The sequence below is a fragment of the Dendropsophus ebraccatus genome, chromosome 8, assembly GCF_027789765.1.
Source record: "Dendropsophus ebraccatus isolate aDenEbr1 chromosome 8, aDenEbr1.pat, whole genome shotgun sequence".
In the NCBI taxonomy this organism is placed as follows: domain Eukaryota; kingdom Metazoa; phylum Chordata; class Amphibia; order Anura; family Hylidae; genus Dendropsophus; species Dendropsophus ebraccatus.
The window spans coordinates 35754825-35770740 of NC_091461.1; the positions used below are offsets into that span (position 1 = coordinate 35754825).

Consider the following 15916-nt stretch of genomic DNA (forward strand, 5'->3'; position numbering starts at 1 on the left):
TGTAAGAGGCAGCTGGCTCAGTGAGCCAAGAGACACAAATATGATGCCAATATGAGGGGTCAGGCAGATGGAGGTAAAAGGTACCTGCCAAGGTCATGAAAAATAAGCATACTGGCCAGGTTGAACACTGACAAACAGGTCATGTCAGGAAGGTTTGTAGTCCGTGGTACAGTTCATAGACTGAAGAGACACAAACACTATGGGAACAGCAGCAGCAAGATGATGGAGATCCTGGTAAATCATTGAGTTAATCTGGCAGCTATGTGTACAGTATACCAGCGCAATCATATTGGCAGTGTTGTAACTTGGACGTTCTAGTTTTCTCCCATAATACAAAACATTGCTGCCGGATAGATGAGCCCCAATGTAATTTTTTACATAGTAAAAAACCTTTGTTATTAAAGATGTCAGCATTATTGCTTTCTATCACTTACCTGTTTCGTCTTCTGTCAGTTTAGATTCAATCTTCAAACGATGTTGTTCTGTGGTTGAAAATTTAAAATATCCAAGCTGAATATCTCTGGAGACACATCCATTGCTGTCAGTCTACAATAAATGATCATACATAGTAACCTACTAGTGGTATTACATATATTCTGTCCTTTACAGATAGAGAACTGATGGGGGCTCCAGCAAAGTATCTTTCAAATCTTTATCTAGCTAAGCAGCATCGGTGGTACCTGATAGGTGAAGATTTGCATCTAAACCGTTAAATGACAGTGATAAGATGGATCTCCAATTTAAGACATTTAAATAAATGTCTTCAATTTGTACAGACATTTCATTTATATGTGGTTAGAGAAAATATTAAAAAACAAGGAAATGTTGTCCTCACCTTCTCTCCTTTAATGTCTATACATGCGTCTTGTTCATTAGAGAAATAGGATGTCCAGTAGCTTCCATATTTGAATACTTCAGCACACACTAAATGATCAATTTTGCCTGCTACTGGCTTTCCATGAGTATAACTAAAAATAAAGACATGAGTTATAAATGCTGTCACTTTAATACTGTTAACTACTCACCAATTTAACTGACTTACAGGTTTAGGACCCATTAACTCCTGGTGAAGTGTTATTTATCTGTCCCAGTAATTCTAACTTCCCTTATAGTGTATGGAGGACTGTGACTACACACTCAGAGATCCAACGAGAGCCTGTAGTGTCACAGTATTGTTTGGGTTTACATGCTCACAACTATACTTTATTATGGGTCACTATTAGAGATTAGCAAACTTTTCAAAAGTTGGGTTTGGCAGGTTCAGTGAACTTTGATGTAAAGCTCTGGTTCACTCGAACCAAACCACTCTAAAATAGCTAAATGATTACAGGTGTTTAGTTGTTTTAGTGCTCATCTATACTTACCGGTTCGCACTCCCCTGGTGTCCTCCTCCTCCGGTGTCCCCTGCAGCCGCCAAAATCTCACTCAGCCGATCTCTCGAGAGTGACAGCCCACGGCACTGTTCCATCTCAGCCAATGATTGCTTGAGCGGGCTGTCACTCTAGAGATCTAAGCTCGCTCAACCAATCACTGGCCACAGCAACCTCCTATCTCAGTCCACGTTCGCACTGCATAAACACAGCGTAAATCTCAGTCCCCACTCAGGTCGGCCACCACCTGATTCACTATTCAACAAAAAACGGGGTTTGGAGACAGTATCCGTGCAGTGAAAAAAGTTACTTTATTTTGCCATATGCATATAAAAAGACGACGTTTCGGCTCTAAACAATCCTGAGCCTTTCTCAAGTCTTATGGCAAAATATAGTAACTTTTTTTACTGCACGGATGCTGTTTCCAAACCCCGTTTTTTGTATATGTATAATATATATATATATATATATATATATATATATATATATATATATATATATATATATGTGCCATCTATAACATCTAACATGTTTGTAAATAACTCATTTACCAAAAATGACTCATCACCCTATAAAACCAGCTCTAAAGTCCTGGCCACTAGGTGTATTACTTATCTGCAATCTAATGTCTGTCTTTGTAGCAATTTGTCTCTCGTATCAGCAAGAAGGGGTAGGGAGCTTCATGTGCTATATGCAGGAGAGTGAGAACCCCAGATAAGCTATGAGACAGTGCAAGCCATGAGACAGTCTGCTGAAGAAGGTCTGCACTGTTCCTTAAGGCTTTTATCTAATTTTTGACTACCCACAAATGGTGGGACAGCTGTACCTTGTGCTAATACCGGTGTACCTTCTGTGGTACATCCACAGTGCTTGTCAGCAGCAGTAAGAGCAGCTCAGTGCTTAGTGTAACTCTGTCCTTGCTGTCATGTTGCTGCTGGTGTGTTTTCCCTTTATGCTTATATAGCACATTGCAAGCTCAGTGCATCAGTAAGGTAAGGGAGCTACATGTGTGTACTACTGACTAACCCTGTGTATACATGTTCTGTTTGCTAGAACTGCTGGAAACTAATGGTGCACCCTTATAAGTATAGGGTTTGGTCTTCTTACCTGCCACAAGCCTTTAGGTGAAAGGACTTATCTATTTGGTCTATTTCGGAGGGGATATTGAGATTGAACTGAAACCTTTGCAGCACTAAAAGGAATAGAAATGTCAGTGATTACACATTCAAACAATCAGTCTTATACTCAACAGCCAATTTATAACATGCTTTACTCAAAAGTATAGATATTAGGACCCAGCAGAACAACAAGGCAAGTGCAGCTCCAGATTTACAGATTTTTATAACATATGCCCCGAATGAAATAAATAAATACTGTCCATCAAACAAAGTGGCTTGTTGGAGCTTTTATGATGTTTGGACTCCTTGTTGTTGCACCTCACCGTCACAGGGACCACAAAACACCGGTCAGCACAGGTCAGCCATCATATACAGTGACAATGATAACTACCACGTGTCTTGCAGTCCCCTTGTCACTGTGCCAGCTCACAAAGCAAAGGAAGACCCTGTAGAAGCTATACTAACCAGAAACACAGACTATGACCACAAGCCTCCCAGGTAGGCCGCATGGCCTTCTTAACTTATGCGCCATCTGCATTGCCTTTAGGCTATGTTACCATTTCAGGATAGGTGGCCGTCAGATTATATAGACATCTGCTAATAATGATCATGATCTATCTATATAACAAGATGGACGCCTTAGCACGATATGTTCCTGAAGCAGAAACATAGCCTTAGGCTGACACATAAGACCTTAGTCTTTTAGTTACCTTAACCTGAAATTGTTCAGTAAACATTTTTACATTTCATTTGATTATAATTCAATATATTTAATTTCATTTCATATCATCGTACCATATTCAGCAACTTCAAATAATTTATCACAGCCATCCGGTATGTTAATTGTGTATTTTCCAAGAGCTAATTCCTTGGCCAGATGGAAACTAAAGTCTGTGAACCCTTGCGTTGTAGACACGTTCAGCCACTGTTCTATGCGGTTTTTATTTGGATCCTGTGAGAAAAAGGTAAATAATAGGAATTCTGTAATAATTATGGTTAAATCTGTTGATTTTATTGTCTCATATTGCTTTATAAAATCAATGTCAAGAAGATCAGTCGTTTTCTGCTCCTCACAGATTGATAACTCTCTAACTAGAAGTCCACTTTTTGCCTTTAAAGATTTTATTTTAGATCTCACCCCAGCAGTATGACAATCAAAAATGTAAAAGATCAGGACATATTGGACAAAAGAAGTTGTCAAATTAAAGGAGAAATCCGGCAGAAATTTTTATTAAAGAATTGTATTGTCCCCCAAAAGTTATACAAATCACCAATATACACTTATTACGGGAAATGCACATAAAGGGGGATATTTATCAAAGGGTGTAAAATTTAGACTGGTGCAAACTACCCACAGCAACTAATCACAGCTCAGCTTTAGGCAGTGCTGAAAGGAAAGCTGAGCTGTGATTGGTTGCTGTGGGCAGTTTGCACCAGTCTAAATTTTACACCCTTTGATAAATCTCCCCCAAAGTGTTTTTTCCCTGCACTTACTACTGCATCAAGGCTTCACTTCTTGGATAACATGGTGATGTCACTTCCTGGATAAAATGGTGATGTCACGACCCGACTCCCAGAGCTGTGCAGGCTGTGGCTGCAGGAGAGGAGGATGGCAGAGGGATGCTCAGTGTCCCTCCAGTGCCCTGTGTCCCTCAGTGTCCCCCTGCCATCATCCTCTCCAGCAGCCACAGCCCGCACAGCTCTGGGAGTCGGGTCGTTACATCACCATGTTATCAAGGAAGTGAAGCCTTGATAGAGTAGTAAGTGCAGGGAAAAAAAGCACTTTATGTGCATTTTCCGTAATAAGTGTATATCGGGGATTTTGGGAGGGCAATACAATACCTTAATAAAAATTTTCACTTGACTTCTCCTTTAAGGTGAATGGGTCCGAGCTGCTTACAGTGTAAAGGATTTCTTTGTGGTCTCTCCCCATAAAAATGTATTTTATTGTTAGTGGACAGTGCCGTATGGGTGGGGCTTCATGGCCGTCGTGCCCCATATCCCTGACTACATCTGCACAGTAGGCCCCACCCCCTCTGTGGCGTCATTGGCGCCTAAGCCCTGCCCCCTTCCTGTCCCCCACCCTCTCTCATCCGGCTTTTAAAGAGGCGGTTCGGCTCATGCCTGTAGTTTGGCCCATTCCCATGACACCGTTCAGTGGGTGGGGCCTAAGTGTCAATGATGTCACAAAGGGCATGGGCCAACAATGATATAGGCAGGGATATGGGACACGACGGCTGTGAAACCCCGCCCATACGGCACTGTCCACCAACAATAACATACATTTTGGAGGGGAGAGACTTCCAAGAAATCCTTTATACAGTAAGATATGAATATAAGCTGAAGAATGGTGCTGAGAACTCCGTATATGGAAAGAGGGGACAATATTACTTTAAGGCATGCTGCACCAAACACATATTGCAGATTTGCCACAAGTCAACAGTTCAAATCTATTATAAATCTGCAGCAAAATATGCATACAATAGATATGCTGTGAGAAACTGTGACAACACATCTATACACACCCAACTACAGAAGTGATGTGGTTCCATATTATATACACTTACAAATATACAGTACCTGTCATAAACCTGTGCAAATGCATCAATGAGTGATATAACATGCCATCAGTTCCAGGAGTATACTTGTAATACTTACTATTAATTCCACCAAAGGATGCTAAAAAAGAAAAAAATATTTGTAATTATAACACAAAGAGATCAAACATTAAAGGTTCTGAATCCATTTTACCAGGTCTAGAATAGTGAGTGTCATGCAGTGTAATAACTACAAAGAAGCCCCATCCTGTAGTCAGTGTCACTCTAGTTCCTCTTCTTGCTAACCTACAGGCAGTAGAAGGGACATTAACATATACAAACCATATATTTTTATGTTAGACATTAAAGTGGTATCTGTTGGCTAAATGAATGCTGCATGGAGACCAAGAAATAAATAATTCATTCTCACCTGCTTACTTATAGGTCGGAAATGAAGGTTTGTAGATAACACTCTAAATTTCACTAAAATAGAAGGAGACAGCAATTTATTAGTTCACTTATAAGACAAGTCTTGTCATCTACATACATTGAAATATGTCATTGCGCTTGAGTTACTGTATTTGCTGTAAGTGACGTGCAACATTCCAATGGGACAGCCTATCCTGGGTGCCATGCGGCTGTGAGGTCAGATAGCTAAAAGTAACATATGGACCCCTAAGAGAGACTGTAATGTGTGTGAAAGGTGAAAAGTAACTGTGATGAGTCTGTTTTTATGCCTGTTGTGTAGCATTGTGAGAAGTGTACAAGAGAGATTTAGGCTGGGTTCACACTATATTTTTGCGATCCGTTTTTCTCATCCGTTTTTCCACTGACTTCCATTATAGTAAAACAGATCAAAACGAATCTATTTTCTTTCATGTACACAAAAATTTGGTTGACAGATTGAAAAAACAGATTGCGAAAACGTAGTGTGAACCCAGCCTTACCTGGTCGGTGTAAAGTGTTGCCAATGTTCCAAAGGTGATGGCTGCAGTTTTCCTGGGTGTGGCACAGATGTCATTTGCATGTAAACTGTGGCTGAGAAAGCCTATGAAGACCATCTGCTGGTTGGGCTATCGGCAGGGCTGTATTTACCACTAGGCACCCGTGGTCCGGTGCCTAGGGCAGCACCTCGCAGGGGGGCAGCACCAGGGAGCAGGAAACAACTTTTTTTGTTTTTATTTTTTTTAGTCTCCCACCTCTCATTTAGACTTGTCAGTAAATCTGGTGTCTTTTCAAGGGGGGTATGGTGGTAATTGTTAGGTCTGGTGTGGCAGTGTTAGGCAGTCACAGTATGGCGGTCTTGGTCAGGTCTTGTGGTGTCAGTGTGATGCCTGGAGCTATTACCTACCAATTTACCAATCCTGTGGTGAGAATTCCTTCAGACAATATGCAGGCTGCTCTAATCTTGGATTCAATGTGGAAATTTGTTTTAAGCCAATAAAAAAACCATAAAAACGCGATTCAGACAATTTTTCTACATGTAGAGAAATGCATGTGGCTCCCATTTCTTCCCCAGTAGTCATGTGCTGTTACCAGAATTATTGGTCATACTCCTATCGGTTACCGCATGAGGGTCTGGTTTTGGCTGCATGTGGTGACATACAGTAAATGTCAGAACACAACCTTAGGCTATGTTCACACTACGTATATTTTCGTAAAACTACGGCCGTGGTTATTATGAAAATATACGTTACCTTGCCATCTATGGGATCCTGGCCGGAGCGTATACACATGGTATACACTCTGGCCGGGATCCCTTCCGGCGGCGCAAACAACTGATGTGTCAGTTTTCTGCAGCAGGTGTTCATTGAATAGCAGCTGCAGAAAACCCTGTCAGTGCACACTGCGGAGCGAGCGGCTGCGGCCAAACGCTCCATGGTGTGCAGTGGGGAGTTCTGATACGGGTGCGCACGGATGCAGTACTGGTCGGGATGATCATTTCTGAGACCGGCCGGTCTCTTACATTGTATGAACATGGCCTAAGATTGATCAGATATCAATATGATGATCAGAAACTAGAAAATCATGATGCTGATTGGTAAGTGAAGATGGGGCGTCTTCTGGTTTAGTGCCAAGGGCAGCAGCAGCTGTTAATACGGCCCTGGCTATCGGGTGATAGGACCATGTTATTTTCACCAGTGATTGCTATTTTTGCTATTGATGGTTCTTTCACTAAAAGCCACAATGACCTGAAACATGGTGAAGTTGGTACTTGTGTGTTTGGTGTGTTCACGATAAAGAAGCCTGGTTTTACTTGTATACTTTTTCTGTGTCCTGGATCTGGGTAAAAATACTGACTAAAAAAAGCTCCATAATTTCTGTCAAATATTGACTAAGGCTACAAACCCACTTGGCGGGTCTGCAGTGAGCCCCCTCGCTGCGTATTTGCAGCGAGACTCGCTGCAGATCCCGGCCCTATACTTTTAATGGCAGACAAACACGCAGCAGGGATGTACATCCCTGCTGCGAGTTTGTCTGCAGCCCACCCCATTAACCCCCCGGCCGCTGGAGCTGATACTTCACCTGATCCCAGCTCCGGAGGTTCCCGATGTCAAGCCGGAGCGGGGACCAGGTGAAGTATATGCTCCAGCGGGGTTAATGGGGTGGGCTGCAGACAAACTCGCAGCAGGGATGTACATCCCTGCTGCGTGTTTGTCTGCCATTAAAAGTATAGGGACGGGATCTGCAGCGAGTCTCGCTGCAAATACACAGCAAGGGGACTCGCTGCAGACACGCCAAGTGGGTTTGTAGCCTAAAGTAGTATGTGTGAACCTGGCCTATGCAACATGCCCAAATTGTATGCAGCTTTTCTGCTGCTTTTCATGATAAAAAGGAGATAAAAAAAATTCTACTTCTCTATTTTTAAAAGTACACTCCTTATTTTTACTTTAAGGGTAAATTAACACGGGCGGATCCGCCGGGAGTCTCACGCACGAAATCCACAGCTAATCCGCACTACACGTATTATTCTTATTAATACGTGTATTGCGGATTAGCTGCGGATTTCGTGCATGAGACTCCTGGCGGATCCGCCCGTGTGAATTTACCCTAAAAAAAAAAATTTTTTAGAAAAGGAACTCAAAACTGCACATGTGAACACTTCCCTAGTCTTTACATATTGCCACCTTACCTATATCCCCAGGCTTGTAAGTGGACTTATCCGTCTGAATAAAGCATACATCATCTCCTTTTGTGATAACAACTTTCTTGGTGTCATCAACATTGATATTTTCTCCTTGTACAGACACATGTAAGAGCCAGATTGATGGATTATCTTTTATTTTTGGAATCTAATAATAGAAAGAAGTACTGTACATTGTTAGTCACACAGAAGTACATTGCTAGTCACAACTCCTGGGCAGTTGTACATTTCTTCCATGATTTACACCTGCGAGCAGGCCTAAATCAAGTTAAACCAGGAGCGGGGGCGGGCCCACGCTTCCTCCCCCCTTTCTGTGCCCTCCGCTACCTGCCCATAGGGTGAGCAGGGGATACGGCAGGCTTATGCCAAGGAGAAGTGGCAAATCTTCGCCTTTTCCCTGGCATACACCCCCGCCGCAGCCTTCATACCTCTCCCTCTTTATTTTTATGCAGCAGATATATAATTCTATGACGCCACAACAGCTGTAGTGTAGTAGTTAGAAAACACAAGAGAATTCACAACTGAGTAATATTTATATGTAAATTAGTGTATTGCAGGCTAGAACTATTGAACAACAACAACTCCTATCATACTCTGATATGTTTCTCATTATGGGAGTAGTAGTTATGCTAAGCTTTACATCAGTGGCTATGGAACATTCCTGGGGAGTGGGCCGCTGTTTTATTGTTTTAGATGGCAATTTGTTTTACTGAGGCAGAATGAGACCATGAAGGAAGATTTTTGGATGTGCTAGAAAACTAATATTAACAGCTATATGCTTATAATGATGAGGGAGTGATATATAATAAGTACCGTGTGCTGCTGTCCCTATGGAGCTTTCCTTACTGCACTCCTACCCTTACTAAGCAGCTATGAGGGCAGATGACATCACTTCCTGTATACGCCAACAGAGTTTATAAGAGCTGCAGATAGTACTTGATGACAGGTACTCTTTAAAACCTTAGGTACCCTTTAACACGTTATATAGTATGTATTGTGCATTCCTCTGTCAGCTTTGGCACATCTTACTATGGAAACACATACAGACCTGGAGGCTATAGCAGTCAGAATGATCAGCAGTGGTTACTTTATGTTCTGCTACAATGTGAACTTGTTCTTCTTTCTTCAGCTCTAGTTTAATGTCAACCGGTCCCTTCAGATCAAGAAAGGTCACACAGGCTTTCCCTTCAGTCCCCTCCTCTAAGTGTGCAGGAACGGTGATCACATAATGGCTGTAAAGAAATGATATTTGTAAAGTCATTTATAAAAATATCAGAAAACAAGTGAGATGATATATTGATATACAGAATCCTTATATTGTTATTCCAGGATAATAACATGCCCTCCTTCTGTGTCTGGCTATAAGACAGGTGACTGCAGCAGGAGCCTCCCCCCTCTGCACTGTTTGCAGTTATATCACAGGATTAAGCCCTGCCCCTTGTTGTTCTTCAGCTATTTATGGAACAGATAAACATCATATTAACTCCTGTGTTTCCAGGATTCCTATAAAACAGTTTGTTTTAGGAACATGTACAAAATCCTGCAGACTGACAAGCAGTGGGGGCAAAGTTACCTCCTGCTTACTTTTATTATTTATTTTTTTAATCCTAAATTATCTTTGTTCAAGAAGGGGGAAAAAAACCTGTCTCTGGTGCCACCTATAGGTGACTATCCTGTATGTCAATGCCTAACAGAAGCTAGGTTTTCAACCAGCGAGATTTGAGATTTAATACACTGCAAGAAAATACTAAATATTGTCTGATCGTGTCATTTCATTTATTGGACTACATACTGACATCCACTATTACCATCATTATATTGCAGCAAGGCAATGACTACGGCCAATGTCCTTCCATATAAAGAAGAACAATCTTTAGAAAGAAATGAGGATATAGCTCCAATAGATCCCTGATTATCGACACTGTCTGGGATTAAATGAAAAGAATCTGAGCAGTGACATCCACTGAAGATCGGGGCTTAGTCCTTCAAGATGTCAGGAACAACCTCCCTGCCGAGTTCCTTCATACACTGTGCACTAGAAGAATTGATGCTGTTCACACCTGCCTGCTGTATAGTTCACAGTCTATGAGAACATGCATTGAAAATGATCCTAATCTGGTAATGTTTGTACCAGTACATGAGGTCATTTATCTCTCTGTTCCTGGTTTATATTTTGTGAAATTCAATAAAAAGAGCATGGAAAAGAAACAATGATAATCTGGATCTTACGGTTCTGATGCTGATGTAAGGGATGAGCTAAAGATTGCTATACAGACGGGAATCAAGAGAAGCCACATGTTGGATCACACGTCCCCTCTACTAAGTCTCCAAAATATTTTCTCTTTTCTAAAATTGAGAAATGAAGGAGGAGACTATATATTCCCATTGCCAATACTAGATCAGCCGCTTATTTCGGCTACTAAGCAAGATTTCAACACCGACCCATGACCTCTTATCTCTCATGGAGTTTGTGTTCTTGGAAATAGGCCAATGTAAATTATATCCCTCATGCACAACACAAGTTATATGCAAAGCTAGTGAAAAAAAATGGAGAGGAATCTATTCAGGCTCACTTATACAGATCTCGGGCAGGTCCACTTTTGGGGGCATCATAAACTAATTTGGGAATATTTGGGAATAACAAGTGAATGGTTCCAAAGTCAGCTCCAAATGGGGTTGTCTCGCTAAACTTTAGGGGCCAATTATTGCCCTAGAGCCTGGATCCATTCAAAGTTTTTGTCTAGTTTGGATAGGAAATTTTTATCCTGTAATTCATTACACTAACATAGCTTTAAATTTAGTGAAGAGGCTGTCAACAAGGGCCAGGGACCCCCAGATCCTCCAAGGTGAAGACTTCTAAACAGCAGGCACTAAGGAAACTTTTATCTCTTTATACTAGGGGTGGGGAACCTCCGGCACATGGGCCGCATCTGGCCCCTCAGACCTCCTGATGCGGCCTGCGGCTCTCCTGTGACGTGCACCACTCTGGTGGCGCAGAAGCCGGCATACACAGCATCCTCCTGTGTCTGTGATGGCTGCCAGAAACAGGAGGATGCTGTGAGCGCCGTCCCCTTCACTACCAGAGCGGAGCACGTCTTCCTTCTCCTGCGAGCCGCGCGCGATGTCATTTCATCGCGCGTCACCTGCAGGAGAAGACTGGCACAAACTAGAGGTGAGAGAAGGGGACCTGAGCAGGAACGAAGGAAAGGTGAGTGGGATGTTTATTTTTAAGTTTGGGACAGACACTGGGGTTTACTAGGCCTACCAGGGGCATCACTGGGGGGTTAACAAGACTACCAGAGGCATCACTTGGGGGGTTGGCTAGGACTACAAGGGGCATCACTGGGGGGTTAACTAGACTACCAGGGGCATCACTGGGGGGTTAACTAGACTACCAGGGGCATCACTGGGGGGTTAACTAGACTACAGGGACATCGCTGGGGGCTTAACTGGAATACCAGGGACATCACTTGGGGGTTAACTAGACTACCAGAGGCATCACTGGGAGGTTAACCAGACTACCAGGGGAATCACTGGTGGTTAACTAAACTACCAGGGGCATCACTAGGAGTTACAAATAGACTACCAAGGGCATCACTGGGGGTTTAACTATGACTACCAGGGGCATCACAGGGGGTTAACTAGACTACCAGGAACATCAATAGGGGTTAACTATAGCTACCAGGGGCATCACTGGGGGTTAACTCTGGCTACCGGGCACACTAAGGATTCACATCAGGTACAAGGGGCATCACAGAGGGTTAACTACAATAGCAGGGGCATTAGGGGAACAATACTTTGCCTTGCCCCGGGTGCTGCGAACCCACGCTACCCCACTGCCGTGCACAGTATAACTTTGAGTGCAGTGGCCCTCAAATGATTTTATTAATGCCGGAATGGCCCTCGACAGGGAAAAGGTTCCCCACCCCTGCTTTATACAGTAACAGGTTTGGGGGAGGGGGGGCAATCATTTCTATAAGATCCAATAGCCGAGTGCACAAGTCACGTCCCAGGTGGAGCAGCCGTAACCAGACCGCCACTAAAGAGGCTACATGATTAAAAAAAATACTGCAAAGGCCTGATTCTAGGATTTCGCCATATTTAGGATCAGGAAGGAATTTTGTCCCCTTGATAAGGACAATTCCTTACAGGGTTTTTTTTTTTGCCTTCCTCTGGATAAACATGTATGAATAAAATATTCCTTCTGACCCCAACATCTTTGTACTTGTCTTTCTTTAGGCTGCACGACCATGTAGTAATTGTTGTATAGGCTCTGTTGTCTTTTTCTTTAGGTTTATCACATGTCATCATTAGTGACAGATGTAAAGCCCAAGCCTGGTGTGAACAGGGCATGAAGGGTGTGTTGGATTTTTGTATAAGGGGGCCCTGATGATTATCTCCACTCAAACTCAGGGAAACATACAAGGCACCAGCACTAACCACTCCGGCCACAGGTCTTCTTAGCTTAGACGCATTTGGTGTCTGCTGAACAGACATGTGCCTGGGCGCCAGAGGCTTATAGTACAGTAGGGGGCCATTTACACAGAAAGATTATCTGCCAAAGATTTGAAGCCAGAAACAGACTATAAACAGAGATCAGGTCATAAAGGAAAGCCTGAGATTTCGCCTCTTTTTAAATCCATTCCTGGCTTTGGCTTCAAATCTTTGGCAGATAATGTGTCAGATAATCTTTCTGTGTAAATGCACCCTTAGGTGCAGCCAATTCTAATGCTCAAGCCCAAAAAGAATATTTGTTACTCAAAGGGGTTGTTGTCCAGGATTACTAAAACAGGGCAGTTTTTCTACAGAAACAGCACCACTCCTGTTATCAATTTATTTATGGAATTGCAACTCAGGTCCACTGAAGTGAATGGAACTGATTTGTAATACCACACACAACCTGAGGATTTTTAATCTGGATAATCCCTTTGAGGCGGATGTGTCATCCATTAAACACCTACAGAACTAATAACAAGTGTTATGCATTTTGTACCGCAATATAAGCATAGGGATTAAACTCCTAATATCACAGAAATAGTGTAGAGGATGAAGGTAGGAAACTTACCTTCAACCTCAGCGCCCCCTGCACCATAGGGACATATCAGCAGTCAAATACTTCTTACCTGCTGACAGTTTCCCTTTAGAAATAATGGGGGAGATTTATCAGACCTTGTTCTGTGGTAAAGTGAAGCAGCTGCTCATAGCAACCAATAAGATTACAGCTTTCAGAGGCCTTAAAAAAAAAAAATGAAAGTAGCAATCTGATTGGATTACATGTTACAGAAATCCTGCGGGATTATTTGTAAAAGGGAAAATCTGTGACATTTCTGCATAAAAACTCACAGCGGAAATCTAAATGTGGGCGTATGTATGAGGTTATACCTGCGGCTCAGCCTTCTCTGCCCCCATCTGATCCTCAGGGGCGTCACACCCGCTCCTCATATGCTGCATGTTATCTAGTTGTTCAGCTTCTTGACAGTCTTCTCCATTGCTTCATATTCCACGTGTATCCTCCTCGTACCGCCTGCTGCTTCAGAAGATGGCCTGAAAACAAGTCACCAAATAGGGAGATTTAGCAGTGGATGACCAAGAAACATTTATTCAGGCCTAGCTCATCCCTGGTGCCGCTACTAGGTGCTGCCCCCTTGGCGCCTATTCCCTTCTATTAGGTGCTGCCCCCTTGGCTCCTATTGCCTTCTAGTAGATGCTGCCCCCTTGACCCCTATTGCCTTCTATTAGGTGCTGCCCCCTTGGCCCCTATTCCATTCTACTGGGTGCTGCGCCCCTTGGCACCTATTCCATTCTACTGGGTGCTGCGCCCCTTGGCACCTATTCCATTCTACTTGGTGCTGCGCCCCTTGGCACCTATTCCATTCTACTGGGTGCAACAGCCTTGGCCCCTATTCCCTTCTACTAGGTGCTGCGCCCCTTGGCCCCTATTCCCTTCTATTAGGTGCTGCCCCCTTGGCCCCTATTCCCTTCTATTAGGTGCTGCCCCCTTGGCCCCTATTCCCTTCTATTAGGTGCTGCCCCCTTGGCCCCTATTCCCTTCTATTAGGTGCTGCCCCCTTGGCCCCTATTCCCTTCTATTAGGTGCTGCCCCCTTGGCCCCTATTGCCTTCTATTAGGTGCTGCCCCCTTGGCCCCTATTCCCTTCTACTGGGTGCTGCCCCCTTGGCACCTATTCCAGTCTACTGGGTGCAACAGCCTTGGCCCCTATTCCCTTCTACTGGGTGCTGCGCCCCTTGGCTCCTATTCCCTTATACTGGGTGCAGCCCTTTAGACTTGCTTTACAACATGCTGAAAAAATGTGATATGAAACCCCCAGACAAAGACCCCCTATGTCAAATACAGACCCCAGATTCAGACCACATAGGCGATACTCAGTTCTAATGTCATATACAGACCCCATATGTGATATACTGACCTCAGACAGACCTAATATGTCATATACAGATCCAAGGCCCATACTTTTTATGTCATATACAGACCCTCAGTAATAATCCCATATAATAAGCACAACCTAGTCTTGCAACCTGTTATACCACAGACCCCATATGTCATAAACAGAGTCCTGATTTGGATCCCCATGTTATATATAGACCCCAAATTCACACCTTCTGTGATATACAGACCCAATATGTGAAATACAGACCCCAAACTTAGACCCTCAATGTTATAAACAGACCACAGACCCCACATGTCATATAAAGCCCCCAAATTCCATATATAATATAGAAACCTCAGACCCAGGGCCATCTCATCTACACACTCCCTATGTGATATACAGAACTCTGAGCCTGTGTCATATACAGACCTTATATGTCACATACAATCCCTAGTCTCATACCCATGTCATATACAGACCCTAGATTCAGCCCCCCTAAGTGATATATACTGTAGACCCCAGACCCCTTATCTTACAAACAAACTCTAGACTTAGATGATATACATACCCCAGATTTAGACCTATTATCATACACAGACTTTAGACCTCATTTGTCATATTAAAACCCCAAAGACCCCCTATGTGAAATACAGACCCAATGTCCTATAAAGAACCAGACTGAGATTCCTCCATATGTGATATACAGACCACAGACTCCATATGTGATATACAGACAACAGACTCAGACTCCAACATGTCATATACAGACCCAAGATCCCATAAGTTATGTAGCAGCAGCAGTAAATGGAGGTACCGATACCCATCATCTTATGGGGGGTGAGGCCTGTCACCATGTCTTCTAAATGCAGAGCGAGCAAGAGGATGAAGAGCTGGACATCAGATGACCAGTGTCCCACTTGAATTTTGTCCCCTCCCATATACCCCAATTCCCTCTCAAACATTTTGTTTCTGGTGCATCCCATCTCCGATAGAGGTTGCAAAGAAAGAAGGAAATATATAAACACACAGACATATATATTTTTTGTCAGATTCTGCCATTCCCTGCAAGGTGCCAGTCTGGACCACCAGTGCCTGATGACAGAAGCGCCCTTACTGACAGACCCCACTGACTTTAAGCGGGTTATACAGAATTTAAAAAACTAAATTAGCAGCTTTCAAACAGTGCCACACCTGCCCTTAGGTTGTGTATGGTATTACAATTTAACGATACTGAGCTGCAATGCCACACCAAACAAGACAATGGCTCCAATATATACAGTCATGTATGTAGTAATACTATAGGAGGCATAATATTATAGCAGTGGGATCCCCTATACACATATGGGTCCCTACGGCAA

At 43.1% G+C, this 15916-nt stretch overlaps 1 protein-coding gene across 3 annotated transcripts in view; it reads right to left on the reverse strand.

Annotated features, from left to right (window-relative positions):
* Nucleotides 1-10516, reverse strand: part of LOC138799251 (alpha-2-macroglobulin-like) — an 82533-nt gene extending 72017 nt beyond the window's left edge. For all 3 annotated transcript variants that reach the window (XM_069980169.1, XM_069980170.1, XM_069980168.1), the window contains exons 1-9: nucleotides 10400-10516; nucleotides 9219-9402; nucleotides 8159-8318; nucleotides 5456-5508; nucleotides 5147-5167; nucleotides 3284-3440; nucleotides 2478-2562; nucleotides 836-968; nucleotides 435-546 (exon numbers count right to left, since the gene is read on the reverse strand). In XM_069980169.1, the coding sequence (XP_069836270.1) occupies nucleotides 435-546; nucleotides 836-968; nucleotides 2478-2562; nucleotides 3284-3440; nucleotides 5147-5167; nucleotides 5456-5508; nucleotides 8159-8318; nucleotides 9219-9402; nucleotides 10400-10467 (973 nt within the window). In that variant the 5' untranslated portion in view covers nucleotides 10468-10516. The remainder of the gene's footprint in view (nucleotides 1-434; nucleotides 547-835; nucleotides 969-2477; nucleotides 2563-3283; nucleotides 3441-5146; nucleotides 5168-5455; nucleotides 5509-8158; nucleotides 8319-9218; nucleotides 9403-10399) is intronic.
* Nucleotides 10517-15916: the final 5400 nt, after the last annotated feature.